General features: G+C 48.1%; 1 protein-coding gene across 5 annotated transcripts in view; it reads right to left on the bottom strand.

The window, feature by feature from the left end:
* Positions 1–26,430, bottom strand: part of LOC146830516 (uncharacterized) — a 387,783-nt gene that overhangs the window by 93,496 nt on the left and 267,857 nt on the right. For 4 of the 5 annotated variants that reach the window (XM_085604713.1, XM_085604715.1, XM_085604712.1 and 1 more), the window contains one exon: positions 6–275. The exons of the other annotated variant lie outside the window; for it this stretch is intronic. In XM_085604713.1, coding sequence (XP_085460839.1) covers positions 6–275 — 270 coding nt within the window. The remainder of the gene's footprint in view (positions 1–5; positions 276–26,430) is intronic. 5 annotated transcript variants of the gene reach the window in all.

Below are 26,430 nucleotides of genomic sequence, written 5' to 3'. Positions count from 1 at the left end.
CTCACCGTGTGGTCCTTTTGTAGCAGGAGCGGATGTTGGCCTGGGCAATACAAAGCGTGCTCCAGCTGCCTTGTCCAAGTTAGGCTGTGGTTCTACCAGTCGAGGGGTAATAGATCGAGCTTTGAGTCCAATTGACTTGGGAATTGACGAGACAGGTAATTTGCTTGTTGGTAAAGGAATTCCTGTATTTCTTACTTGCTTTTCAGTTGTGGAAGTACTGACAGGTGGTTGGGAGTTAATTGCTGAACTAAAGGCTTTAGGTCTCAAACCGATCTCTGTGAAAATTGGAATAAAAAAAGTAGAGTATATATATAAAAAATATAAAAGACATCTCTGTGAAAGAATAATGTATTTTACTATGTTTTTCTGCTTCTTTAAACAAAATATTTTTTTTTAGTTTTCAGAACATGCACTCAGAAAAGGACGCAGTGGAGTGCCTGGGTCTTGATGTGCCATACTGTACGCCACAGGTGTCTCGATAAAGTAAAAGGGCACCTTCTCTATCACCCTTCAGCAAAACACCCATTTATTCCAATTTCACCTACTGCAGAAGAATAACGGAAATGTTTCTTATCTGTAATCCTAGTTTTCTTCCAAGTAAATCCTCATCGAAGTCATAAGCACTGGATTGTCTTGCCAATGTACAGAATCACAGAAGACTTTGCGAAATATGTGTGAATCTATCTATCTCTCTCTCTCTATATATATTTTTTTTCACTGAAAAAACAAAGGTTACAGGGATGTTATCGCTAGGAAACACAATTTAAAAAACCTTAGGAATTCACTGAAAAACAAAGGTTAGAGGGTCTTTATAGTTTGTTTCAGATTTTACACACAAAAAAACATAGAAATGCAGCAGTTATAGTTATAACTATCGCAAGAACCAATAACTCATGCCCTAAGGTAACTATAACTCGAGCATGCTCATGCACAGTTTTCGCATCACTAATTTTATTGCAAATGTTGCAGTTACATAATGAATGATGTCCTACAAGATGTCATTACTGATGCAATATGTGGAGTAAGTAGCAGTGCATGGCGAGGGAGCGAGTTATAGTTACCTTAAAGCACAAGTTATAGTTTCTTGAGATGAGGATAACTTATCCGGCATAAGGCATTGCTACCGCACGCAGGGAGCAGCAGAAAATGGTGCTCCCTGCAGGCGGGAGCAATTCTTTCATCAGGAAAACAGATGAAAAGTCCACTAAACAGCAGGCAGGAACAGTTTTCCTGCTCCCGCACGCTTGGAGCGGACTTACTGTTAGCTCTTGCTTGGCGGGAACTGTCAAGGCTCCCGCCAAAAGATAGCAAACAACTGTGTCACGGTGGGTACCTCAGGATATAGGGAGCGGGCCCCTGGGGGTGGCGGTCGCCATGGCCATTAATGGCTTCAGGAGGAGGGCTTCGCGGCCCCCTCCTCCTTTTTCTAATTTGGGCTGGCCCCGGGGAGGTGGTGGTTTTCGGGGCCGTAATAGGCCCAGGAGGAGGTTCACGTTACCACCTTTCCCTGCATTACTTTGGTCCTGCCCCGGGGAGGTGGCAGTCCCATGGGCTATAAACAGCATTGGGTGGGCCTCCTGTTCATATAAGGTTGGCCTGGCCCCGGGGAGGTAGCGGGCCCCGGGGCAGATTCCGTCCATGGGGAGAGGGGCAGCATGTGTTCCCCTCCTCAAAATAAATAAATATATATGCCCCTGGGACCTGGCCCACCGGGAGGCTCAACTATAAACAAGCGCGGTAGACCAAGCTTGTTTTGTTTTTCAAGCGTGTCGGGATTTGCAAATCCACATCGATTTTCGTGGCAAAATTGTTTAAAAAAAAAAAAAAATGCCTTTTAGCCCTGGGGGACCCCACCAGCAGGTCTAGGGGTCAGAGTATTCCTACCCTGCCCCCTTCTTTTTTAAACTTTTTTTTTTGGACTGAGGAATCAGAGTCTCAAAATGGCTGACAACACTTCCTGATTGAAGTGTTGGGAACCAATCCGATGATCTCAGCATGAGATCTGATGGATCTGCAGAGGATCTGTGTCTCTAGATATACAATTTTTTTTAATAACTCGAAAATTACTGAACTGATTTACACCAAATTACAAAAAGGGCTTTTTTTTTTTTTTAAACAAGAGCTTGCTATCTGCCAAATTTGGTGTAAATCCTTTCAGCGGTTCATGCTATAGCCGTGTTCAAAATCCCTTTGGGAACTGCATGGGGGAAACGTGTTTTGCCCCCCCCCCTTTCTTTCCGTGGCTCCCTGCTTGACCAATCACCCCAAAACTTTCCACACAGCAGGTGAATGCAGGTGCATACTAGTTTCGAAAATTAAGAGGCTATTCGTCAAACGGCGCCAAAGTTATTAGCAAACAAACGCTTTTCCTACGGAAACTAGGTCCCAACTATAACTATCTACTGGCGACCACCAGTAGCAGATATATATATATATATAGATATAGATATAGCTATATAGATATAGATATTTATATTCCATAAGAAAACACACTGCCCTTGCAGCATGAAAACAGGCCACTCCAAACATGCTCAGCAATTTCTTTATTTGAGGAAAAGATAGGCATGCAGGCATTACGCGTTTCGACTCGGCTGAGTCTTCGTCATATACCACTGTGTCCTGGTGGGTTCGTTTGCATTTTTAAAAACTTAGCTAACACATTGAAAAAGGACAATGTCCATTTCTTTCCAATTTTTAAAGAGGCAGTGAGTTCTTTATCTACCAGTTCGTTTTTATGCAGCAAAGGTGAGTACAACATTTCGTTTTTCATCAGGTTGAATCCTTAGAACAACAGTGTTCATTAAATCTATGTTTCCCTTTGTTGCTGCAAGGGCAGTGTGTTTTCTTATGGAATATGGGAGGTGTCTGACACACCTGAGACAGGCCCCGACTCGTGAGGTTGAGGCGCTCCTGATTGTCAGACTCCTGTTTAGATATATATATATATATATATATATATATATATATATATATATATATGCATATATATGGAAATTGGGTTACTTGTTGAGGGGGGTGAAACCCTACTCAAACAGCAACCACAATTCTTGAAAGGGTGAAACAAACTCAAAATTAACCTGTACTTAAATCTATGGTAGCTTGGCACAAAAGCAGTCAGGCAACCACAACAATGTATTATTTATTATTTTATGAAACTTGACATAGGTCCACATTAGGAATACAGAAATTTTAAATTACAACTCTTTAGATATCAAACTCGACATTCCGACTTGCTCTCTAGTGAAAGTTATCATTCATTAAATGTAGTAAGGTAAGCTAATGTAATCCCATAGTAGAGGTAGGGCTTACAGTAGTGAAAAGCAAATCTTTCACTACCAGGACATCCAAAACTTAAATGGACATGTTCAACTTTATAAATACATTGCACCCTGCCCTAAGGGCTGTTCAGGGCCTGTCACAGGGGTGACTTGTATGTATTAAGAAAGAAGGAGTAGGCCTGGCAAAAGGTTTATTTTGCCAGGTCGAACTGGCAGTTTAAAAATGCACACACAGGCCACAATAGCAGGCCGGAGACATGTTTAAAAAGGCTACTTATGCGGGTGGCACAATAAATACTGCAGGACCACTAGTAGTATGTCATTTACAGGCCCTGGGTACATGTACAACCCCTTTACTAGGGACTTACAAGTAAATTAAATGTGCCAATTGGGTGTAAGCCAATGTTATCAGGTTGTAGGGAGACAGTACTAGCACTTAAGCACTGGTCAGCAGTGCTAAAGTGTGAAGAGTCCTAAGGCCAGCAAAAACAAACTGTCTCTTGAAAAGTACTTCCTCTTCTTGAGACCTATTGCCTTTAAAGTGGCCATTTCGGACTTCATTCAAGCCGTCTTATCGTATGTATGTGAGTCGAAAAGTGAATTGCCTGAGAATGGAAGGGCATCTTGTTTTAGCCCTGTGAGCCTCAACCAGGCAGTGCACATGAGACAATAAGTGGCAGCACCCATGGGCAGATAGGTCTGAAGATACTGCTGCAGCACGTTTAACTTAGTTGTACACCAGAATTCCCTTCTGAAGAATCTCTTGAAAATCATGTCTGTCCTTCCTTGGTAGCTTTTTGATAAATGTCTGCAAAGGGTCTCAGAGTGCTTTATCATAGCGGCCTAGCAAAACTGTGGCACTTGCTGTTTTCATGTTTGTGGCTGCTGTGTCACACATTTTTCATCCCAATTAATCCATCAGTTTGCCCTGTTTATTAGAAGGAACAGTGGAGGAAGGTGGAACAGCATGATATTTTTTGTTGTAGACACAGTGACAGAGTCAGGAGAAGGATCACATCTAAGAAAGAGAGGATTCGGATTGGGCGCTTTATATTTTTTTCAGGAGCTTGGTAGGAACATGGTAATAAGAGACTATTTAGAATAGATATGTTAAACTTTGCTGCACCCCTACTAATACATCATTGGATGTACTGATCTCACCAACCGGCAATATTCTTACTGGAGGGGAGTCAGATAAAGTCGGTGAGTGGTCCCTGATGGACGAGCAATCTTAAGTGTAAGATGAACATGAAGGGTTGCTATGGGGACCTTAAAGGTACAGAAGTAGCAGGTGGTGCAGGAGAAAAGCGTGTAATGCAGACCTTTGTGACGAAGGAGTAGGTGACAAACTGACCGCAGACGTTACTACTCTGGTAGGAGAGTACGACCTGGAGGACTCTGAGCCATTGAAGGCCCTAGGGATCCCATCCCGAAGGCTGGCTTTCAAGCTATTCCCTGGGAAACCCACCTGTATTTGCTCTTGCTAGGACGGAGCATTTTCAAAACTTCTGCCAAGCGGGAGCAAAAGTCTGCTCCTGTTGGACGGGAGCTTTGAAAATGCTCCTGCCCGCAGGGAGTGGTCTTTTGATCTGTTTCCTTGCCTGCACAGAAGTTGGCAGGAAAACTGATCAAAATATTGCTCCCGCCCAGAGGAAGCAGCATTAATAGCTCCTTTGAGGTGCCCCACTAGTATATGGTGGGTGCCCTGGGTGGGCATCAGGACTCCCACTTTTAAAAAATGTGAGCATCGAGGGATCAAGTACCCGAGGCCGACAGCAGCTCAGTGAGAGTGGCCGCATTTCCTCTCTCTCCTTAAAAAAATACACAGCCCTAGGGGATGTGGTCCCCAGGGCTTTTTCGAAGCTCAGAGAGGTTGGCCAAGCAGTCCCTCTCTCCTTAAAAAAATACAGGGCTCTGGGGTTGGAGTCCCCAGGACCTTTTTATTGCTCGGGGGGAGGGGTCCCCTTCCCTTATAAACAAAATACACAGTCCTGGGGAAATGGGATCCTCAAAGCATGACAAGGCTCGGGGAGGGGGGCTGTGTGGCTCCCCTCCTCTTTATTTTTTAGTGATGGCCCTGGGGGATGGGATACCCAAGGCCTAATAAGGCTCGGAGAGGGGAGCCATGTGGATCACCTCCCCTCTCAAAACAAACATTGACATAGCCAATAGGTCTCGCTTTTGGGACCTTCGAAGTATTTAGTTATGCAGCACAATATCCTTGGTGCAACCACATCAACTGTTGTGTGGCTAAATACTTATAAGGTCACAAAGGCGAGACCTATTGGCTATGCCAATGCTTGGTGTGGTTGTGTGCGTGTGGTTGTGTGTGGTTGTGTGCGTGTGGTTGGGTGTGGATGTGTGGTTGGGTGTGGATGTGTGGTTGGGTGTGGATGTGAAGTTGGGTGTGGATGAGTGGTTGGGTGTGGGTGGTTATGTGTGTGTGTCTGTGTGGTTGAGTGTGTGCGTGCTTGTGTGTGGTTCTGTGTGTGCGGTTGTGTGTGGGTACGGTTGTGGGTGTGGATGTGTAGTTGGGTGTAGTTGGGTGTGTGGTTGTGGTTGGGTGTGTGGTTGTGTGGCTGTGTGTGTGTGTGGCTGTGTGTGTGTGTGTGGCTGTGTGTGTGTGGCTGTGTGTGTGTGTGGGTGTGTGTGGTTGTGTGTGTGGATGTGTGTGGTTGTGGTTGTGGTTGTGTGTGGGTGTGGTTGTGTGTGTGTGGATGTGTGGTTGTGTGTGTGTGGTTGTGTTTGTGTGTGTGTGTGGTTGTGTTTGTGTATGTGTGGTTGTGTGTGTGTGTGTGTGGTTGTGTGTGTGTTTGTGTGTGTGTGTGTGGTTGTGTGATTGTGTGTGGTTGGGTGTGTGGTTGTGGTTGTGTGTGGGTGCGGTTGTGGGTGTGGTTGTGTGTGTGGTGTAGTTGTGGGTGTGGTTGGGTGTGTGTTTGTGTGTGGATGAGTGGTTGTGTGTGTGGTTGAGTGGTTGTGTGTGTGGTTGTGGTTGTGTGTGTGGGTGTGGTTGTGTGTGTGTGTGGGTGTGGTTGTGTGTGTGTGGGTGTGGTTGTGTGTATGTGTGTGGGTGTGTTTGTGTGTGGTTGTGTGTGTGACAGTAATACTAAAAGCATCTCAAAATAAAGGAATACAAACATTGAGTTTGTGGAAAGAGAATGCACGTTGCAAGTCAAACGGGCGCAGCAAAGCATTAACAAAACAACAAAACAAAATCACTTAGCGAAGACTGAGTGCTGATAATGGATACACACAGCCCATCATCTTAAGAGTTCGATTGCAGCCAGTGTGCACTCAAACCTGCCCCCTCCTTGTGCGTTGAACCCCATAATTCATGAGTTGTAACTGCTGCACCCACAATAGCGCTTTGAGATCTAAAGCGCTACATAGGTCTAATCGATTAACCAGTCGCCAACATGCTGTGCTTTTAAAGAGAATGTGCCAAAAGCTTCCAGCTTCCTCATCATGTCCTCATGAAAGCGCCAGAGAAAGGACTCCCTGAATGGTGCAACGGACATGAAGCAGCCACTGCGATCAGAAATAAACACTGTGAACGTAGTCCAGTTTCACAGAAACATTTCCTTAATGTTCTTTAAGTCACAAAACATCGAGTTTGTGGAAAGAGAAAGCACATTGTAAGTCAAACGGGCACAGCAAAGCATTAACACAACAACATGTTCTTTGATGTTTGATGTTCTTTGAACGAGAACATCAAAGGGGCGCCGTGAAAGTGATTGCGGACTAAAGTGATCACGGGTGCTTAATGAGCATGACGAGGTTTGCCAGCCTCTGCTCCTAAGCACGCGTCCGCGCTCATGCACTGTAGCTCTAGGCTGGCCACGGTAGCATTTTTTGAGCCCTCACAAAAAGTCTCGCCAGACCAGCGCAGGAGCTGGGTCAGGCAAGACCTAAACATAAGGTCCTGGGATCCCCAAGGGCTAATGGGCCCAATTAGGCTCAGGGAGGGGGCCACGTGGTCCCCCTCCCCTTTGAAAAACATAATGCCGTGTAGCTAATTCCCCGTGTGCTATTCTTTGCCACGGGAGCAAGCGCTCTGTTTGGCTGCCAGCAACATGTGAAAAATGTTGCTGGCAGCAATTACTGTATTTAGGATTAGCCTGACCCCAGAGGTAACACCCCCCCCCCGATGATTATCATTTGCACATCACCTAGTAAAGTGTTCTGATTTGTTTTCATACTATTAAAATCGTGTATTTCATCAGAGAGTATTAAAATGAGTGCTTTCATACTCTTGAAATATAATTTGAAATGTTTGCACAGTTCACTTATTAAGATATTTAAATGTTGTGTTGTAGAAAAAACCTGACATCCTAGAGCCTTTCATTTCACACTCTTTCTACGGCATGATTTTCTTGACAGTTCACTGTATAAAACACTATAGTTTTCTTTCTTTGACGCCACAGTTATTTGTACAAAGACAAACTGAGTTTTGACCTTGTCTCTGAACTCAGAGCAAATGTGACAAGATAACAACAAGATTTAAAGACATCTTTTGGACTCATTCACTTTGTGAGTGAACAGAACACCTCTTCTTTGTCAGCTTGCCAGAACAGGCCATAGGCCCTAAAAATAGTTCGCCTTCATAAAACATGACTCGCCATAGTGAGTGAGCAAGTAGATTTCTCGAGGCCTGAGTTAGGTGTGATAAAAAGACCTGTTTAAAAAAACTAAAAAAACCTTAGACATTCACTGAAAAAAACAAAGGTTAAGTACGTTATAGTTACATCACTCATAACATGTTCTATTACATCATTTGTGACATCACTAATGACATCATCCAAGCTTATTTTGTATACAGTTTCTATAAATGGGTATAGCATTAGAGCTCTGAATGTAAGTACAAAATAGCTCAGAAGAATATGAGTCATCATTAATGCCATAACAGAAACAACTCCCTTAGGTGTAGAAAGCATGAGTTATGTGCCACACTGACCCTATACTATACACTTCAAGGGTAGCTTAGTTCACAGTAACAATCTGTAGGAAGCTGGCTCTGTATATACTATACCAGCGGTTCCCAAACTGTGCGCCGCGGCACCCCGGTGCGCCGTAATGACGAGCCAGGGGCGCCGCGACCACAATGTTGAAAAATGAAGCGATGTCCTGTTGAAAAATGAAGCGATGTCCCGACCCACCTGAAAAAATGAAGCGAGAGCGAGCTGAAGGCAAAACATGGTCTGTTCCTGGAGGCGTACTGTCGCGATACGTGCGTACGTACGTATACGCGTCGTACGTGCATTCTCATGCGTTGGAGGTAGTCTCCATTACTGGCATACGCATGCCATACGTACGCAGCTCTGGCGTTCGAGAGGAGTAACTGCTGCCGTCTTCTGCCGCCCGCCGCTTTCTACCGCCGGCCGTCTTCTGCCGTTCCCACATAAGCCAAGGTAAGAGTGAAGTTGATATGAGTGAGACAATAATTAAGTCGTTACCCCAGTGTCTGCGTTACCCCTTTCCACGGCGACCGAATGGCTTCCAAACAGCAATGAACTGTGCCATTGAAGGGGAACGTGTAAAATGAACCAAGCATTGCAAAGCCAACGAGTCTCTCCTCTGACACATATTGGCTTTATCCACGGTTTTTCGCCATGATTGACAGCATCCCTGAGTGTGCAGCATGGGTAAATAAGAAAAACAAAAAGTCTACGATGCTGGCCTTGTCGTCATTTTGTAGGCACGTGAAAGCCATGCTTTCGCACACTTAAGAAATGAGGCAGCTTTTTTATCTTTTTTATTGCCTGAGTTGGATCGACAAATAAAAAGAAAAAAAAAATACAATAAAGCGTTTTTTTAATCATGGGTGTGCATCATGAGGGGCACGAAGGAAAGGAAGCAGCATGGAGAGTGGAGGGTGAGGAGCAGAAATTACAGGGAGTGCAACGTGTAGGGGGGCAGGGCAAAGCACATGGGTGACAGTGAAAAATATGGAGTGGAAACAAGCATCCTAGGACCGGTTGCGGCGCACAAATAAACATCCTACAGAAAAATCACTGCAATTTAGACAAAGAAAATGGTGCAGACGAGCCGCATGGCTGATTCTCTTTAGTCATGTCCAGGCTGGGAGTAGGTGTCAAAGGGGCGTCTTCAAACACCTCCCAATACCTCATCCTCATCCGCTCATTTCTGATAGGAAAACATTACTTTGTGGACACTTTTAGGGCAGAAGGGTAACACTACACAGGCACTGCCAATTGTCGGTCCACCAGTAGCATGCTGTCAGTCATGTATTTGACTGCACTTTTAAAAGCCTTAAAAATGAATATGGTTGTAATGTTTGCATTGTTAAATATATTTAAAGTAGTTCCTTTTCTTGTGAAACATCTTCAGCCATTCATAGTATTTTTACTAACAGAGCACTGCATTTTGAGACTTCCAGTTTTTGAGTTAACATTGTAAGAAGAGGCTCGAAAAGTCCAGTATGTACTTGTGTCCACAAAAGATGTTATTTCTCTGGGATGGCATGGTGTATTATTTGCCAGTAATATGGGACAGGTGTATTTATTGCTGTGTAGATGTCCTTTAGTTGAGACCGTACCAACAGAAGGAGGAGGCATGCTGTTTTTTCTCTGTGGTTGCCAGCCTATGCATTTCACATGTGTGTTTAAGCTCCGGAAGTACATATTTACTTCCTGAGCATTTCAGTTTTCCTGAAGTTTCTTTCAAATGTTTTAAATTGAAGACTCAGCTCCGCGTCTAATGTGTCACTCCTGCCTTCTGCTGTACTAGTGTGGCATGTTAAAAATATATATTCTCTAAAGCACATGAAACCAATAGCAGGTGCTATTGGTTCCTGTGCGTGTTTACACCGTGCTGCACACAACTTTAATTTTGTTTCCTAAAGCAAATTCAAAGTTGATAAAGGGGGTAATTCTTTTTTACATGAGATGGCTTGTTCTTCTCGGGGAAAGTTCCAACTTCACCACTAAAGAGAGATGGGTCGTTACTCAGGTCTGTTTACATTGCTGTTTGATTGAGGCTTGTGTGGCACTCACTACTATGCGCTTTTAAGGTACTTGTTTATGTTATGCATTACTATTTTTAAGATGCACCTTCTTTATATATTATTTATTGCACCGATTGTAGTCGGATTCAGCAGGGCGCTGGGTAAAGGCTGGGCCTTGTTTGGTTCTAACTCGTGGTTTTGTATTTTAAACACGCAAACAAGGACAGTCCCACTTTAAAGCATTGAGGTCCAACAGAGGTTCAGGAGGACTGGCTCTGCGATAAGTTTCAAAGAAAACCACTAGATATGTAAATGAGTTCCATGTAGGTTCAATGTAGGGCAATTTATTTCATGTAGATATCATCAAAATCTGGTAAACACCCGCCCCTCCCTGGCGTACATTGGATACCCTCTTAGTTCAAAAGGGAACTACAGCAAATCATTTGTGTACTAGCCACAAATAAGTTGGATTTGGAGACATTCCATTAAATATCACCCACAGTGGTAAATAAACCGAACCATCAAAGTCCTGTTTTTCCTAAATAATGTAGAACATGTGCACAGTGAATAACACAACTCTATGAGCATATGTGTGGTGCTGCTCCTGCTTGTGTTTATTTGAGAGTGCTGACCATGAATGTGTTAATGTGCCTGCTGCAAAGAATGTGTACCATGCACGTCACACAGTGAAGCTAGTTTAAATAGGTCAGTGCCTTTGTCAGATCTTTTGGTTAAAAGCAGTGTAGAATGTTAAAATCCACACTTACTGTCTACCAGTATGGATGACCTGTGACTTACCTTGTAGTCCTCTGGCTTATGAAACATTTCCTATACACTAATTTACACACATATGATTGATTGTCTCTGCTCTGTGTAATGTGTGTGTGATAAGTGCCCTGACACCTTACACTGGTATAGGTGGCACTATATAACTGATTCAATATATCGGAGAGAGAGTGGTCATGGAGACTTGAGGGGGGCACTGCTAAAGGGTGGTAGTGATGGAATCTGTGGGGCGCAAACATTGTCGCACTGGGCACCACCAGTTCTAAAGCTGGACCACCCAGGAATCCTGTGCTGTTTTATCATTTATACCCGCGTACTGATTTATACATTTCTGAGCCTGCAAAATGGTTCTGCGGAGGAGAATACGGACAAGTCAGCCTTCCAAAGCCGCATTTATTCCTCCTGGCACAGTAGGCAGCCTTTCTAAATTATTTTCCACCCATCCATGACATTTGTGTCTTTAAAGAAAAGCGCATCAATGCCTCAGGTTTTCATCCCCAAAGAGGCCAAATGTGTTTCTATTTGATTTCACGCTGGTTTAAACCTTGCTTATATGAACTAAGTCAGAGCTGCTCATGTTTTCTATTGTTGGTTCCAACCGCTGGGCTAAATTGCAGCAAACTTACAATTTGCCATTTTATTTGACCTTAGACTTCATTAGAAAACTGAATGCTCTTTCTGTCTGTGCGGGGTACCAATAAGAATAATAAGTCCAAATGGTCACCATCATCATGGGCTACTATTGCAAACTAACAGAAATAATAGATCCATCATTAGGCAGAGAATAACTTTAGTTCTACTTATACTTGTCTTACCTGGATGTTTTGTACTTCAGGCTTATTATTCCGTGGAGACTGTGGATGACACCTGGAAGAAACCTGGAAATACTTCAGCAAAGGAAAAGAAACGACGACCAGGGACTTTACAGATAGAAAGACGAGAGGAACTGATTCCCATCTTTGTGATTGACAATGAAGAGATTTCTAATGCCAAGTTCAAGTTCATCTGAGCAAAGTGAAGTTGCAGGTTCTTCTGACAAAAAAGACGACGGGAAACGAAAGGCCAAGTACAGAAAGTACGATGACAGGTATTTGGATTATGGTTTCACGTGTGTTCGGGTTAATAACGAGGACCGTCCTCAATGTGCAATCTGTTTAAAAGTTTTGGCTCTGGAATCCATGCTTCCAAGTAAACTTAAGCGACATCTTGAAAGTCTTCACCCAAATGTGGTCGGAAAGCCAAGGGATTTTTTTGAAAGAAAAGTTGCTGAAGCCAAACTACAAAAGTCCACTTTCTCAAAACAAACCAAAACTAATAGTAACGCCCTCCTGTCTTCATATAAAGTGGCCTATCTAGTTGCACAGAGTAAAAAACCCCACACAATTGCAGAAGAGCTGATTTTGCCTGCTGCTGTTGAGATGGTAACAATCATGATCGGCGAAGATGCGGGTAAACAGCTGCTGAAAGTGCCTCTTTCTAATAATACTATCAGCCGGAGGATAAATGATATGGCTGAAGATATTAACGATCAGCTCATCTGTAATCTAAGAGGCAAAGACTTTGCACTCCAGTTGGATGAGGCAACAGACAACCACAAAGACACCCATCTTATTTGCTATGTCAGGTTTCTATACGAAAAACAAATTGTTGAGGATTTGTTGTTCTGTAAAGAAATCAAAGGTGGAACCACAGGTCAAGACTTGTATGCGGTTGTGGATGATTTCATGCAACTGAATCAAATTGACTGGGAGAGATGTGTTGGAGTTTGTACAGATGGGGGCCGTTCAATGGCAGGATGCTACCAAGGACTTCAAGCTCGCATACGATCTAAAGCTCCTAATGCTGTTTGGACACACTGCATAATTCACAGAGAAGCACTGGCAGCAGGAAACCTCAGTGAAGAACTGCATGGTATTCTGAAAATTGTCATCAAAGTGGTAAATTATATTAAAACAAGACCATTGAAAGCAAGATTTTTTGCTAAACTGTGTGAGGACATGGGTGCGGAACACTCATGTCTCTTGTTCTACAGCAGTTCTCGATGGCTGTCTCTAGGTAACTCCCTGCTTAGGGTGTATGAACTGAGGAATGAAATCTACTCATATCTACATGGTGATGAACATTGTTTTGCTGACAAGTTTATTGATGCAGACTTTCTAATACAAATGGCTTTTCTTTCTGATCTATTTGAAAAACTGAATGCACTGAACAAGTCCTTGCAAGGCAATAATACTAACATCTTGCAACTGTCAGACAAAGTTTCAGGCTTTAAGAAGAAAGTGATCCTTTGGAAAAGCAGTCTAAGCAAAGGTGACTATAAATGTTTTCCTTCATTGGACCAGTTCCTGCAGGAGAATGAGATGGCGTTAAAGGAGGAACTGAGGACAGTTTTTGTTCTGTATTTGTCTCAACTGCGTTTTTACCTTGATAAATATTTTCCAGAGGATGAAGTGGAGCCAATAAAATGGGTGAGAGACCCCTTCAACGCTGAGATACCTCAGCATTTCAACAATGAGGAAGCAGAACAGCTTATTGATGTTTCAAGTGACTCAACATTGAAAGTAAGGTTCCAGTCTCAGTCACTGCTTGAGTTCTGGTGCCAAGCTGGAGATGAATATCCAATGATTAGCAAGAGAGCCCTGCATGTTTTGATCCCTTTTGCAACTTCGTACCTTTGTGAAGCAGGTTTTTCAGCAGTTGCAGTGATAAAGTCTAAATATAGGGCAAAAATTCACCTTGAAAAAGAAATGCGTGTTGCAATCTCAAAAATAACTCCAAGATTTCAGGAGTTATGTAAGGAAAAACAAGCACATCCATCTCACTAGGATTTGTAAGGTAAATTTCGGACTCTGTTTTACCTGTTCATTGAAAAGATATTTTATTACATAGAAATTTGCGAACTATTGTTGTGTGGTTAATAAAAGTTGCATGGAAACATATTTGGCTATTAATCTTGTATCGTTTCACACTTAACAAAGTTTTATTAAACAGCTGTTATCTTCGTATTTTGTTACAAATATGATTATACTACCTTCATTGCATCCCAATTAATTTAAGGAAGACAACAGGAAGTACTCCCGAGGTCGGGCTTACATCCCCCCGCCACCCGCCCACCCGTAAAAAAATGTTGGGGAGCCACGGCCAACTGCCAATTAGGTCAAGGGAGCCATGGGTCAAAAAAGTTTGGGAACCACTGTACTATACCAAAGTGAGGTATAGTTTGCGCAGAGTCCAGGAGATCCCTGTGGGAAGCTGGCTCTGTATATACTATACCAAAGTGAGGTATAGTGTGCACAGAGTCCAGTGGATCCCAAAAGGTAGGCAGAGGTAAAGTTAGATGGCACTTCACTCTCTATCTGTGGTAGTGTGGTCGAGCAGTAAGGCAGTATCAGAGGACAGTGTTAAGAATTTGTTGTACACACTCAGTCAGCAAATGAATTCACACACTCAAAGACTGAACTTCAGACCAATTGTTTTTGTATAAAAAAAATCTTTTAGTTATTTCATTTTCTAGAACCAAACAAGCCCGGCATAGGTAAGCAATAAATACTTTACAGTAATATTGCAATTGAAATACAGTTTGAATGATGATTGTATATTCACTTTGGTTTGATGTACAGTATGGGTGCAGAGAAATGAAATACTTAGTAAATGCAGTACATAGACTTGAATGGGCTTTTTAGTAAAATAGCAGGTAAGTAACTTTTGAGATTACTAGGCTTACACAAAGTAGTATACCTAGATACTACTCTGGGACATTTCTTAAAAACAGGTAAGTAAAATCGTTTTTGTTAGATTATGCAATTTTAGAGAATTTCTTTAGTTTCTCAAACTCCACTCCTGGAAACTTTTCACAGAAAAACAGTCAATGTTATCCTATGGAGGGAAATAGTGATATCGGTTTTGAGGTAAGTATTTGGTAGTGGGAGTTGAGGTTCTGGGGTAGACTCAGGGGTCTCCCAGGGTCAAGGATGCACTCTATTTACACCCTCAGCAGCACTAGAGCGGCGGGGTGCAAAATGCTGAGGCCCAATGTTATCCAATGGGGAAAGGCGGCCTCCGGTCGGTGGCTCCTGGACTTTAGCTCTAGGCAAATGGGGAAACAAAGTAGCACCAAAGGTGCACCCTCAGCTGCACTAGGGCGGCCGGGTGCAGGGGGCTGTTTCGACGTCGGGCCCCTGTTGTTTGCAATGGGGAAAATCCGGGTTTGCAAAGGCACTGTGGCTTGTGGACGAACGTCTTCTGGGTGCGACCACCACTTCGAGAGGTAAGTTGGGAAGTTAGGGGTTGGTTAGGCACCATCGATTTGGGCACACAAGGCCTTGGGGCGTCGGGTGCAGGGGTGCCTTTTGGGGTCGGATCTTCTTACCAGCTCCTGGTTACGGTTGGGGGGACCTTCTGGATTTAGGCTGCAGGCGTCGGCTGGAGGCAGGTCAGGGGTCGCCGGATCTCAGGGCAGGATCGCCAGGGTGACCTCCTGGTGGTGTTTGCCCACTCGAGCTCGGGCCGTGGATGGCGGGTGCAGAGTGGGGAAGATTCACGATGTGTGGCTGGAGCCAGAGGTTGCAGATAAACAAATCTGGTGACAGAGTCTTTGAGGTGGAAAGCAGGCAGATTCTTCGGGGTTTTCAAGGTTGCTGGCTGCAGGACACACCTGGATTTCGCAGGCGCAGGCTTGAGGGGGAGACGGGCCCGTAGGGCTAGGGCCAAGTTAGTGGGCGTCTTCCTCATGTTAGCTGCTGCATGGCTGTTCGGTCCTTCTTCTTCTTCTTGTAGTTTCCTCTTGCTGAGGAAGCAAGGTTCAGGGGTGCCCGTAAATACTAGATTTAGGGGTGTTACAGGTAGGTAAAAGGCAGAGACCAATGGGTCCCTTCCCTGGGGTGGGTACACCCCCTATTATGCCACCCTCCAGTGGAGTCCCCTCATCTTCAAGATGGCGTGGACTGAGAGTTGTGCTTCACCTTGCCTCCCCCCAACTGAGGGGTGGAGTTGGCAGAGGTGGAAATACCTCTCTTCCTCACTTCTTTTTCCCGCCGGTTCTCCCGCCAAAGTGTGAGTCAGAACCAGTGGGGACCAGTTGCTGATGACAGCAAGTGGCCTGGGAAAGCTCACAAAGGCAGGGGCGAAGCTTGGCTCAACAGGAGAATGGCCGCCTGAGCCTCGCGCTCCGACTCACGGAGAGCACAATCCTTAATCTATCCTACCCCACACTGACAGGAACGCACCCGAAAGGCTGGTCGGGAGCGTCGCAGGGTGCGAGGACCAGCTGAGCCGAGTTTTAAGCCGGAGGAGCGCAGCTGATGCCTGGTGCGCGGGGCTGACCTGCGGACGGGTGCGGGCCTCGGATCCCCGGCCTCGAGTCCGGCAAGTGCGGGCCTGCGTCGCACTGCGTGCGGCGTGCGGAATTGTTGCCACCGGAGCGGACAGGGGTGCCTGGCAGCTGCGACGAGGAGCGGCGGTGGCAGTGACCGCGAACGCTGCGGAAGGCTGCCTTTGAGCCACGGAGAGTGGGGCCCGGCGCCTGAAGCGAATCCTTCATAGGAGCAACATGGCGGCCATGCAGCTCAGTGACGGCCAGTCTCGAGACATGCAGAGATAGCGGAGCTGCCCCGGGCGCGGGGACGAGTAAGCAGGCGCCGGCGGACGTGAGCAACGGGAGGGTGCACTGGCAGGACCCCCTCCCCCCCCGAGACGGACGACGGGGGTGGTATGGCGGTCCCAGCGGCAAAGTGTAGTGGAGGGGACCCGGAGGCCTGGCTACTGTGGCTGCCTTTAGTGACCTTTGAGGTGGTGGATGGACTTACAGGGAGGCATCCTGACCAGGCGAGCGAGTCATGGGGGTGCGCGCGCCCCGCGGGGCACGGTACCTGCTTTGGGAGATTCGCGCATTGCTGGATAGACGCGGCCAACACCGGCAGCAGTGAGGAGGCGGGGACGCGCCCCGACAGGAGTCTCATTACTTACAGGGCTACTGCAGGGGTCATTGGTGGACTGGCCAAGTCGAAGTGGTGAGGCGCAGCCGGGCGGGGCAGCCGCGGGCGAGGCTGGACTGTCCATGGGAGAATCGTGTGGGGCCCTAATCCCGGCAACGACTGCTGATTTCCTTTTGATCCTTGGCGGATTGTCCAGCTGGCGGTGACGCACAGAGGAGCGTGGAGCGGCAGCGGTTGCGCCCTGTGGTGGGGGACATCATTGCACTGAGAGCGAGAGCGGGCAGCTGGACTCCGAGCGGTGACGGGAGTAACAGCGGCGGTGGAGTGGCTGGGGGCCGTAAAAAGCAGACTGGTGGCGAGATGGTCAAATCGGACAAAGCCCAGGTGAAACTGACTTTCGAGCACAGACGGCCTAAGCCCCAGGACTCGGCAGAGGGCGTTGCGAGTGGGTCAGCTGTCCCCCCTGAAGACGCACAAGACATTCGCCGCCTCCTGCTTACTACGGAGAAGGGCCTGCAGGAGGGCATCACGCATGGGCGAACGATTGGACAAACATGCGGAGAGACTAGATCAATCGGAGCAGCGGCTGGGGGAGGTGGAGGAGACGCAGACCTCGCTTGACGCAGAGCATAAGAAACTGGGGCGGGTCATGCAGGTGCTGCAAGACAAAACCGAGGACCTGGAGGCCCGCGCCAGACACTGTAACCTACGCATCACGGGTTTGCCGGAATCGACACCTACAGGCAGGATGGAATACTTCGTGGAAAATATATTGACTACTATGCTGGGCGAGGATGTTTTCTCAACCATGTTTGTGGTGGAACGGGCGCACAGATCCCTGGGACCCAGGCCTCCTCCGGGGGCACCGCCGAGGCCTATCATCGCAAAGTTACTTAACTACAGACACAGAGACGCTGCACTCAAGGTGGCTAGGGAGAAACAGTCTCTCTCGTACGAGGGATCATCTATATCGCTGTACCCGGACTTCACGGCCAGGGTCCAGGAAGCCAGACGGCAGCTTATCCCGATTAAAAAGCAATTGAGGGAGCAGGGTCTGGACTACGCGATGTTAAACCCTGCAAAGTTGCGTATCAATCGACAAGGGAAGACACACCTCTTCACGGACCCCAAGGCCTTGCAAAAGGCGCTTAAAGACTGGAGTAAAGAGGGGAGGCGCAGCCCGGCGCGGACACTGAGAGCGGAAGAGACGGAAGGCTCCCTGGAGCAGCAAGACTGAACGTACTCTGGTGGCAAGTGCGGGCTGAGAATGAAGGGGGTGGAGGGATGGGGAGGGGTGAGATGCGAAGAGAACTACTACTAAGGCGCATCCTGATGGGGGAGCTCCTCATGGGAGGGGGGGGGGGCCCATTGCACGCAAGACATAGCACACAGTGGAATGTAGACGTGTGGGTGCAAATCCTGGGCTGGGGTGGTCACCCGTGGGGCGCCGCTGGGACTTGCTACACTGCCGCTTCTGGTGGCGGATCTGAGATTGCTGTCGCGACCTTGCCTAACTGGGCACACAGGGCGTAGTCCTGTTTAAATTAGTTGGTGTGTTCCTAGGTGAAGGGGTAAATGATTTTGGTCTGTGTGAGGAGGTGGGGGCTTGGTGCTGTATGAGCTTTGCTGTATACTTTGGCACGGAGCAACCTCCGCCTACGAGTGCATATCACACACTTGAAGGGTTGACCTAATGTTGGGGTGGGTGGAGGGAGGGATGAGTAGTCTTGACATGAGACGCAGCATGGCTGAGTTGGGGGAGGTCAGCTGTGGGTGGGGGGTGGGGAGGGGGATTGTGTTTTTTCTTCGGAGGTTAGTTCGACAGTCTGAGCGGGTGGTCAACCGGTGCAAACTCCTTATTCAGGAGATTGATGTCAACGCAATGCACACTAGACACTAATGGCTAGCATATCTGGCCTGCATGGGCCGCTTAGCACTGTAAGGGCAGTGACGTGGAACGTTAGGGGTTTAAATGATCACTGTAAACTGCGTGCGGTCCTGCAGTACTTAAACAGGCACGCCATAGACGTGGCGTTCATCCAGGAGACGCATCTTCCGTCCCAAAGTCCTATGCTGCGTTACGGAGGACTTCGGGGCAATGTACATGCAGCAGGGTTTACTACTCATGCTAGAGGTGTCCTCACCTGGTTCAACCCGAAAGCAGGCTTCACAGCTCAGGCAGTGGAGGTAGATAGAGAGGGTAGGTTTGTGATTTCACGCTGCCGGGGCAGGGGGCTGGACTTGTTGTTGGTCAATGTATACGGCCCGAACTATGACTGCCCGGATTTTTATTATAAACTTGCTGAGATAGTGCGGGGCTGTGCAGCTCCGCAAATATTGTGGGGAGGGGATCTTAATGTGGTACTAGATCCGAGCCTTGACAGATGGGGGGGCCCTGCCAGGACACCTGCGGCGGCTGCCAAAGCAATACACAGGACACTGATCCAAATAGCGTTCTCAGATGTATGGAGAGCGCTCAACCCAACAGTGGGAGGCTTTACTCATTACTCGGCCTATCATAATTTACATACGTGCATTGACTACTGGTTGGCGTCAGGGACACTCATCCCGCAGGTGCGCGAGTGTCAGGTACTGCCGAGGACTTTGTCTGATCATTCTCCTGTGTTGCTGACTGTGGCTGCGCCTCGGAAGACTATCCCGCAGTTCACGTGGCGATTCCCTCCCTATTTGCTTTTAGACCCCCTCTTTAGGGAAGAACTCGCGGAAGCCATAACTACATTTTTTTACAGCAATGTCGGTTCCGTTGACAGTTTCCAGACAGTTTGGGAAACGTTCAAGGTTTATATTCGGGGTGTGGCTATGGCCGAGCACTCGGGGGTTTTGCGGGACATCCGAAGCAGATTGGCGAGGCTGGAGAGGCGCCTGGGCGAAGCGGAGGCTAGACAGCTGGAGGGTGCCGGAGACGATACTACGGAAGAGTTAAAGACTCTATTAGCAGAATATCACGAAGCCGCGTATGCTGAGGTGAAACATTTGGGTAAATATGCTATGGCCAGGGTTTATGGAGAGGGGGAGAGGCCAGGCTCGGTGTTGGCCAATTTACTGAAGGCTAGGCGGAGTAAAGCTAACGTCACAGCAATCAGGACTGAGGATGGTGAGATGCTGACGGAGGAGGCCAACAATGCGGCCTGCTTTAAGTCGTACTACGCAGCATTATATGCTTCGCAGCAGACTGATATGGAGGACGAGATTGGGGACTACCTGGATCACATCCAGATGCCCTTCCTCTCTAATGCCCGCAGGGAATTCCTAGCTCTTCCCATCCAGAAGGATGAAATCACTGAGGCTTTAGCGGGAATGCGTGCGAATAGTGCGCAAGGGGTGGATGGCCTTACGGCATCCTTCTATAAACAATTTGCGGATCTTCTTCTCCCCTACCTCTCACAACTGTTCGATGATATGTGCACTACGGGTAGGATGCTAACTCCATGAGTGAGGCTCTACTAGTGGCCATTCCTAAGCCAGGGAAGCCCCCGGAAGAATGTAGCTCCTATAGGCCTCTGTCGCTCCTCAATGTTGACACGAAGATTTTTGCGAAAATATTGGCTACGCGTCTTGCATTACTGACGCCGGAGCTGGTGGCTCCGGAACTAGCGGGTTTCATGCCTGGCAGAAATCTGACGTACAACCTGAGGACGGTTTTTGGCACCATGCAGCATGTTCGGCGGGACGCTAAGGCACTTGCGGTTTTCCTTGACATGGAGAAAGCGTTTGACTCAGTAGAGTGGCCCTTTATGCGTCAGGTTTTAACAAAAATTGGTCTGGGCCCGGTGTTCCTACACATGATAGGGGTGCTGTATACGGCCCCTAGTGCAAGGATCCGGCTGGGGGATCGGGTTACGGAGGCTATATGCATCTCCAGGGGTACACGTCAGGGTTGCCCACTGTCACCGATACTGTATGCCCTGGTGGCGGAGCCTTTGGCATGTGCCATGCGGGAATACCACAGTCTTCGGGGGGTGAGCTTCCCCACCTATAAGATAACGGTATCCACGTACGCGGATGATACCCTTCTGTATGTCTGGGACCCGGAGAACAATCTAGCTCCGGTGTTGAGAGAAGTGGTGCATTTTGGGGCCCTTTCTGGTCTGCGAGTGAACTGGAGTAAGTCCATAGCTTTTATGCTCACCTCCTGCACAACCCCCTTCGAGATGGAGTACCCGTTACAGTGGTCGGACGACGCAGTTCGTTATCTGGGGATACGGCTACACACAGACCCTGAAATTCTGATGAGGGAAAACTATGGCAGAACATAGATAAGCTGGAGGATGATGTGGGAAAATGGATCGGCCTCCCTCTCTCGTTACTGGGTAGGATATCGATTATGAAGATGGTGGTTCTCCTTCGTTTCCTGTTCCTGTTCACTAATATCCCTATGGTGCTGCCACGGGTTTTTTTCGATAGGCTCCAAAAGCTGTTATTGAAGCTGGCATGGGCGGGTAAACAGGCCCGAGTCAGTTGGAGGGTGCTCACATTGCCCTACCACATGGGGAGACTCGGGGCACCGGACATGGAGCTCTATTACCGGATAGCGCAGTGTGCGCTGGCACACAGCTGGATTCATGGTGAGGAGTCGACACCTTACCTCCGGTTGGAACGGCTATTCGCTGACCCTCTCCCGCTTCCATCGATTCTATTTGATACACCAGACCGCCGTACCGGTTATCTGGACTCTCTTAACTCTACTAGGCATGCATGGGACTGCATTCTGCGATACAAGGCTGGGGCTCTGTTATATTCACCGGCAATGCCGGTGGAGTGGGCGCGATGGCTACCTCACTGCAGAGACAGGGGAGTGGTTCGGGCCCTTCAGGAGCTAGGTTTGCGTACGATGGGCGATTTGTTTGTAGATGGCACCGTGATGGGGTGGGATGCTGCGGCTGCAGGGGCAGAAGCCCCGACGCCGCTGCAGCGTTTTCAATTCCACATGGTGAGGGGCGTGGCGGCAACTACTGGGGGATGACATGGCGGAACCCCCGGAGGTGCCGGAACTGACGTACATTATTACGCACAAATGCCCCCGCAGGCTTATTTTCCGACTTTACAAAATAGCGATGGAGCAACGTATACAGCAGTATCCTAAGGCAAGGCTGGCATGGCAACACGACCTAGGTATAGCGATAGAGGATGCCATCTGGATATACTGCTGTGCGGGCACGTGTAGAATTTGCTGCATGGCAGACACAGACTGCTTCATTTCAAATATATAAATAGAGTGTATTATACGCCGGACAGATTATACAGATATGGACTGCGGGAGGACGCTAGCTGCGAGAGGTGCGGTCATGCCACGGCAGACTTCATTCATTTGGCGTGGCACTGCCCAGTGGTCCTGGAGTTCTGGCGGGCGATTTTCCATAAACTAGGAGGCTTGCTGGGGTTGGAGTTGGAACTGGATCTAGCGTTGGCCCTGTTGGGATACTCCAGGAAGCTACCCAGAGCCATACGTAAAACGGTGGACATGGGGCTGCTGATAGCAAAGAGAGGGGTGGAGCTGCGCTGGATGAGAGGCCCAGGGCCCACTGTGGCGCAGTGGACCCGAGATGTGCTGTATTGCTGTACGCAAACCGAGGTATTTAGCGAGCTGTTCCCACCGCGCAGTCACCCAAAGAACTTCTGGGGGCTATATTCGGAACACCTTAAGGGGAGAGGGGGATCCCCGGAGAAGGGTACTGAAACAGGAGTGGAGCGAGACTCGGGCGGGGAGGTGTAGTGAGAACTCTCAGGGGGCACCCTTGGCATCGAGTGGGCTGCTTAGGGGGAGTGGCACCGGGGCATGGATGGGCTTGTCTGATGCCGGGGGGTGTGGAGGGTAGGAGGCTCAGTGATTCAGGGACATGAGTGTTGCAGGACAGAGGAGGAGGCAGGAAATTAGCTATTGGGACACTACGCAGCCCGGATGATTTTGGGATTGGACAGTACAGTAGAGACTTGTTCGGACGCCTCAATGTTGGAGGGTGGGGGGGGGGCGGGGAGGGTGTTGGGTCGGTTTGTTTGGGTTGATGGGGGGGGGGGGGGGGGGGGGGATAAATGGAAAACTGCTGACCCCATGTGGGATACGATATAACATGGGTGACATACTACTACACTCCTGTGAGGAACTTTGGGAAGGCCTAGGGTGTTACACAGTGAAGCTCGGCCTCCGGGAGGTGGGGCGCGCGGTTGAGCTGTGGAGCCATGTTGTGATGTGCTAGCCGACCTCCGGGTTGTAGGCATATGATGATGTATGTCGGTACTGGTCATTTGCTAATAAAGAAATAAAAAAAGCAAAAAAAAAAGCTCACAAAGGCAGCAAGCCTTTGAAGCTTCCTCTTCGTGAACCCCTGCCCATCCTGGGGGAGGAGGCTTGGCACCTCATCACAGGATGTGCATTGTTTCAGGCCCTAGAGAGCAGCAGGCTCTCGACTCAGGGGTCCAGAAACATATCTGGTGGTGGCAGCTGAAAGCAGCCACTCAGTCGGGACACTAGTGGTAGGTTAGTTTTCAGGGGGCATCTCTAAGTTGCCCTCTATGTGAATTTTCCATTAAATTCCACACTGGCATCAGTGTGGGTTTAATGTGGTGAAAAGTTTGATACCAAACTTCTCAGTTTTCAGTGTAGCCATTATGGTGCTGTGGAGTTCGTAATGACAAACTCCCAGCACCATATACTCTTATTGGCAGCACTGCAGTTAGAATGTCTAAGAACAAACTTAGACACTGAAGGGGTACAGGGGCTCATGCACCTGTACCCTCACCACTCATATAGTGCACCCAGCTAGAGGGGTGACTGATGTATGCAAGGGCAGTGGGTTGTAGCCATGTCGACTCTTCACTTTGTTCTGCACCAAGACACGCAGCCTGCAAAGGCAGTGTGTGAGTGTCAGGGTACAGGACCTCTAAGGGTGGCACAATAAGTGCTGCAGCCCTTAGAAGCCTACTCTGGTCACAGTGCCCTGCGTACCTGTGGTACCATTTACCAGGGGCTGACCTGTGGCCAGAGATTCCAATTGGGTTTAGGCTTCAATGTAGTTTTAGGGAAAGAACATAGGCCCTGGGTACCTGATTAGTAGTAGCCTAGGGCGCACTCAGTCAAAGTACATCAGCAATTCAGCAAAAAGTGGGGACAACTGTGGGAAGCTGCCACTGTATATACTATCCCAAAGTGAGATATAGTGTGCACTGAGTCTAGTGGAACCCAAAGGTACGCAGAGGTAAAGTTAGATAGAACCTTACTCTATTTGTGGTAGTGTGGTCGAGCAGTAAGGCAGTATCAGAGGACAGTGTTAAGCATTTGTTGTACACACTCAGTAAGCAAATGAATTCACAAACTCAAAGACTGAACTTCAGACCAATTGTTTTTGTATAAAAAATATTCTTTTAGTTATTTTATTTTCTAGAACCAAGCAAGCCTGGCACAGGTAAGTTGATAAATACTTCGCAGTAAATATACACTTTGAAATGCAATTGTAAATGTACTTTGAAATGGTTACAGTTTGAATTACTGGCAATGCAATACTGTGAAATGCTGTACATATACTTTGTATCGACTTTGCAATGAAAATTACAAGTAAGTTACTTTTACGTTACTTATGAGATTACTTTTTAGATTACTTTTTCTACTCAGTGTGATAAGCCTAGATATCACACTGGGACACTTCTTAGAGAAAAGGTAAGTAAAATCAGTTTTGCACAATTGTTATTTTTCAGGTTTCCATACACACTTAAAACATTTTTCAGAGACAAACAGTCAATAGGTTCCTATGCAGAGAAATAAAGTTAACGGTTACCAGGTAAGTAATCTGTCTTTGGAGTTGAGCTATTGGGGTTAAAACAAGGGTTCCCCCAGGGTCAAGGATGCACTCTCGTTACACCCTCTGCGGCACTAAGGCGGCCGAGTGCAGAGTGCTGAGGCCCAATGTTATCCAATGAGGGATAGGGGGCCTCCGGTTGGTGGCTGCTGGTGAGCAGGCCACAAGGTTGTGGGAGCAAAGATCCTGGTGTTAGGCTTAGGGCAAAGGGGGATCCAGTTTAGCACAAAAAGTGCACCCGCAGCGGTGCAGGGGTGGCTGGGTGCAGGGTGCTGGTTTGGCATCGGGTGCCCCATTGTTTTCAAAGGGGACATTTCGGTTTTTAGCTGCAGGCTCGGTCCAGGAAGATTTCCGACAGGAACCAACAGCTGGGCAGGTAAGTTGGAGGGCTCGGGTACGTAGGTGCACCTCGGGTTCCTTTCACCAGGGCGCAGGGCGTATGGATGCAGGGGTGTCTTTTGAGGTCAGATTTCACCTTATCGGGCCACTCACGGTTGAGGGGGGGGGGGGGGGGAAGTCTCCATGCAGAGGCTGCAGGTGACGTCGGGGAGTCCTGGAGGGGTCAACCCATGGTGGACTCGGACTCCGGAGCGCTGGAGGACCTCGCTGGGACCGGTGGGCCACTTGAACTTGGGCCGTAGGCGACGGGTGCGGTGCTGGTTCCAGGCTACAGGTTTCTTTGTCCTCACCAGGCTTGGAGTCTTTCTTTGGTGGTTCTTCTGAACAGAGCTGCTGTTCACAGCAGATTCGGTCTTTGTTGAAGGCAGTCAGTCCTCCCAGGTATTCTGGAGGTTGCTGGCTGTAGGACAAGACGATTTTTGGCGCAGGATCTCCGGAAACTGCAGACGGGCCGGTAGAGCTGGGGCCAAGTCAGTTGTTCTCTGCAGTCTCCTCTGCTGGGCGTCTTCTTTCGTCCTTTTTTTTCTTAGGTTGCGGGAATCTGCTGTCTTGGTTCAGGGCTGCCCCCTAAATACTGTATTTAGGGGGCGTTTTAAAGGTCTTGAGGTCAGTAGCCAATAGGCTACTGACCTTAGGGTCACTACACCCTTGGTGTGCCCACCCCACGTGGGGGAGTGAGCACAATCCCCAATCCTGATTGGGGAGCGCCTGCCATCTGCAAGATGGCGAGCACTGAAGAGAGGGCTTCACCTCGCCTCCCCCACCTGAGGAGTGGAGTTGGCAGAGGTGGGCACACCTTCTGGGCTTTCTAGTTTTTCCCGCCTGTCTTCCCGCCGAAAAGGAGGGGAGACAGGAAGGAGGCCTGCCCCTGCTACCAGGAGAGGCTGGGGGGTTGAATTACAAAGGCTGCCAGGCCTTTGAAGCTCCCGTGCCACAGATGGATCTTCCTGGCCTGGGGGAGGTGTGAACACATCCGCCCTCGAAAGACTTTGTTTCTGGGCTCAGGAAGCGAAGGCTCCCACCCTTGGGGTCCAGAAACATGTCTTGTGGTGGCAGGCTGGTGTGTACCAGTCACGGAACCCACCAGAGGATGGTCGTTTTTCAAGGGGCATCTCCAAGATGGCATCTGTGTGCATTTTTCATTAAATCCCACACTGGCATCAGTGTGGGTTTAATGTGCTGAGAGGTTGGATACCAAACTTCTCAGTTTTCAGTGTAGCCATTGCGGTGTTGTGGAGTTCGTAATGACAAGCTCCCAG

The sequence above is a fragment of the Triturus cristatus genome, chromosome 5_1 (assembly GCF_964204655.1).
Source record: "Triturus cristatus chromosome 5_1, aTriCri1.1, whole genome shotgun sequence".
Classification (NCBI taxonomy): domain Eukaryota; kingdom Metazoa; phylum Chordata; class Amphibia; order Caudata; family Salamandridae; genus Triturus; species Triturus cristatus.
This window is presented reverse-complemented; position numbering and strand designations above follow the sequence as displayed.